At 30.0% G+C, this 2041-nt stretch overlaps 1 protein-coding gene across 2 annotated transcripts in view; it reads left to right on the plus strand.

Annotated features, from left to right (window-relative positions):
• Nucleotides 1-2041, plus strand: part of LOC106459775 (V-type proton ATPase 116 kDa subunit a-like) — an 89862-nt gene that overhangs the window by 79312 nt on the left and 8509 nt on the right. For both annotated transcript variants that reach the window (XM_013919431.2, XM_013919432.2), the window contains exon 18: nt 19-106. In XM_013919431.2, coding sequence (XP_013774885.1) covers nt 19-106 — 88 coding nt within the window. The remainder of the gene's footprint in view (nt 1-18; nt 107-2041) is intronic.

The raw sequence follows: 2041 nt of genomic DNA on the forward strand, positions 1-2041 counted from the left end.
GATGTATTCATTCATCAGGCTATTCATACCATTGAATACTGTTTGGGATCCATTTCTCACACTGCTTCTTATCTGCGTCTGTGGGCTCTTAGCTTAGCTCATGCTCGTGAGTGTTTGAAAACTATCGTTGCTCTTTGTGTTATAGATGTTGGCTTTCATGTTACATAGTTTTTGTTTTTGACACGCACAGCAGTTTATTAATGTTCTCATTCTTAATTCTGTATCAAAAGTTTGACCATATTATGTTATATATTAAAAGTATAAAACTGAAACTGTTAGGCAAAAGAAACACTTTTCAAAATATCAGAAATAATTTGTAGTTCTGAAGGTGTAAATCTCCAAGCAAAAAATGATAATAAATACTCTCAGTGATGTCAGGTCTTCAAACAAAATATCAAACTTAAAAAATATTGGTTAAAAGTAGTATAAAATAGAAAGCTTTAAGCAATAAACAACTTTCAAGAAACACAAGATTTGTGATGACTGGTATTAATGTAATGTTTTATGACAGTGCTCCAGATCTTTTCTATTTCTGACAATAAACAATTCTAAGAACAGGGGAGATTTATGCATCAAATTTGTAGCCTGTTTTGACAAATTGTAATCAGCATGGTTCCTTAGAAATTAAAAAAATTACTTAAATAAATAATTCCAGTTTCATCACATGAAGTTATCATTATCATATTAAAACATTAAATTATGTGAGATTATTTTATAAGGTTTAGTTTTTGGTAGAATTGGTGAAAAAACTGCATTGATAATGAGACAGCATTAAGTATAGGGGTCTCATAAAGAGATATTGAGAAATGCTACATTATTCCTTGAAAAAAGATTCTAAGTACTAGATACAGACTTAAGTATAAAATATGTGTTTAACATGATTTCTCAAGACAGAATGGCAAGATATCAGAAAATGTGATTGCTTAAAAGTGATTAGTATTTGTAGAACCTAAAATACAAAAATGCCAAACAGTCATTGGTTATTCACATAAGATTTAGTCTCATCAACTATCTCATTATGTTATTTAAAATTAATCAATACAGAACCTTATTAACCCTATAGTGATGATGCCATTTTTAAAACCCTCTTTGTGCATGTTACTGCATTACTTTCAAAATTTAATTAAACCACTTTACTATCAATATATTTTAATAAAATGGGTTTTATCAAGTACATTATAATTCAACGTTTATTATCTAAGTTTTATTCCTTTATTTCAAAAGAAACCTCTACAACAATAATTAAATCTACAGTTTTTTGTACAAGCACCATTGCGGTTACAATTATCAACTTTAAGAGCTGGTATAGAAGAAACTGCTGTGCGTTTCTGTTCAAACGGTCAAAGTACATCCTATTTAGGTTATTTACCAGTAATTTGAGTATGTTCCAAAAACTTTTGTTCTAGGGCAAACTACTGTAAAAGTTCCTCAGTTTAAAATAAGCCACGTCCACTTGCAAGGTAGAAGAAGTGGTGCTAAACAACAGTTTTCAATTGAATGGCATGCTTATAACCAATAGAAAGAGCAGATTTTGTAGAGTCTTGCCTGTAAATTATGTTGTACCTACTTGTAATGTTAACATTGACTACATAGGCATACAATTTCTTAGTATATTGTTGGACATTGTTGTCCCTAGTGCTTTACTGTTTTTTCTCGCCTTATACATATTAGTTTGATAACCAGCTAAATTGCATTTGGATTTACTTTATATTTTAGTTAATTATGTATTATTTGTGTTTTGAAATTCATATATGAAAGTATTAATGATTTTTTAAGCTTATTCTATGCTTTACCTTGCTCAACCAGCTTTCATAAAGTTAGCGAGTGCAACCAGCATTTTGTCAGGGGCTAAATCATCTCTGCTGATGTTAATGTTATAGCACCCACAGGCGCCTGTTGATGTGTGTCGACATAAATAATAAAATATACACCTGGAAAAAAGTTAAGCACCCCCAAATATTTTTCAGGATTGCTTATTGAAAATAAGGTTTAATTTTCATGATGTTGAGCAATGTTCATAATTTCAAACATAATTAAAAGG

Source organism: Limulus polyphemus, unplaced genomic scaffold (assembly GCF_000517525.1).
Source record: "Limulus polyphemus unplaced genomic scaffold, Limulus_polyphemus-2.1.2 Scaffold659, whole genome shotgun sequence".
Lineage (NCBI taxonomy): Eukaryota > Metazoa > Arthropoda > Merostomata > Xiphosura > Limulidae > Limulus > Limulus polyphemus.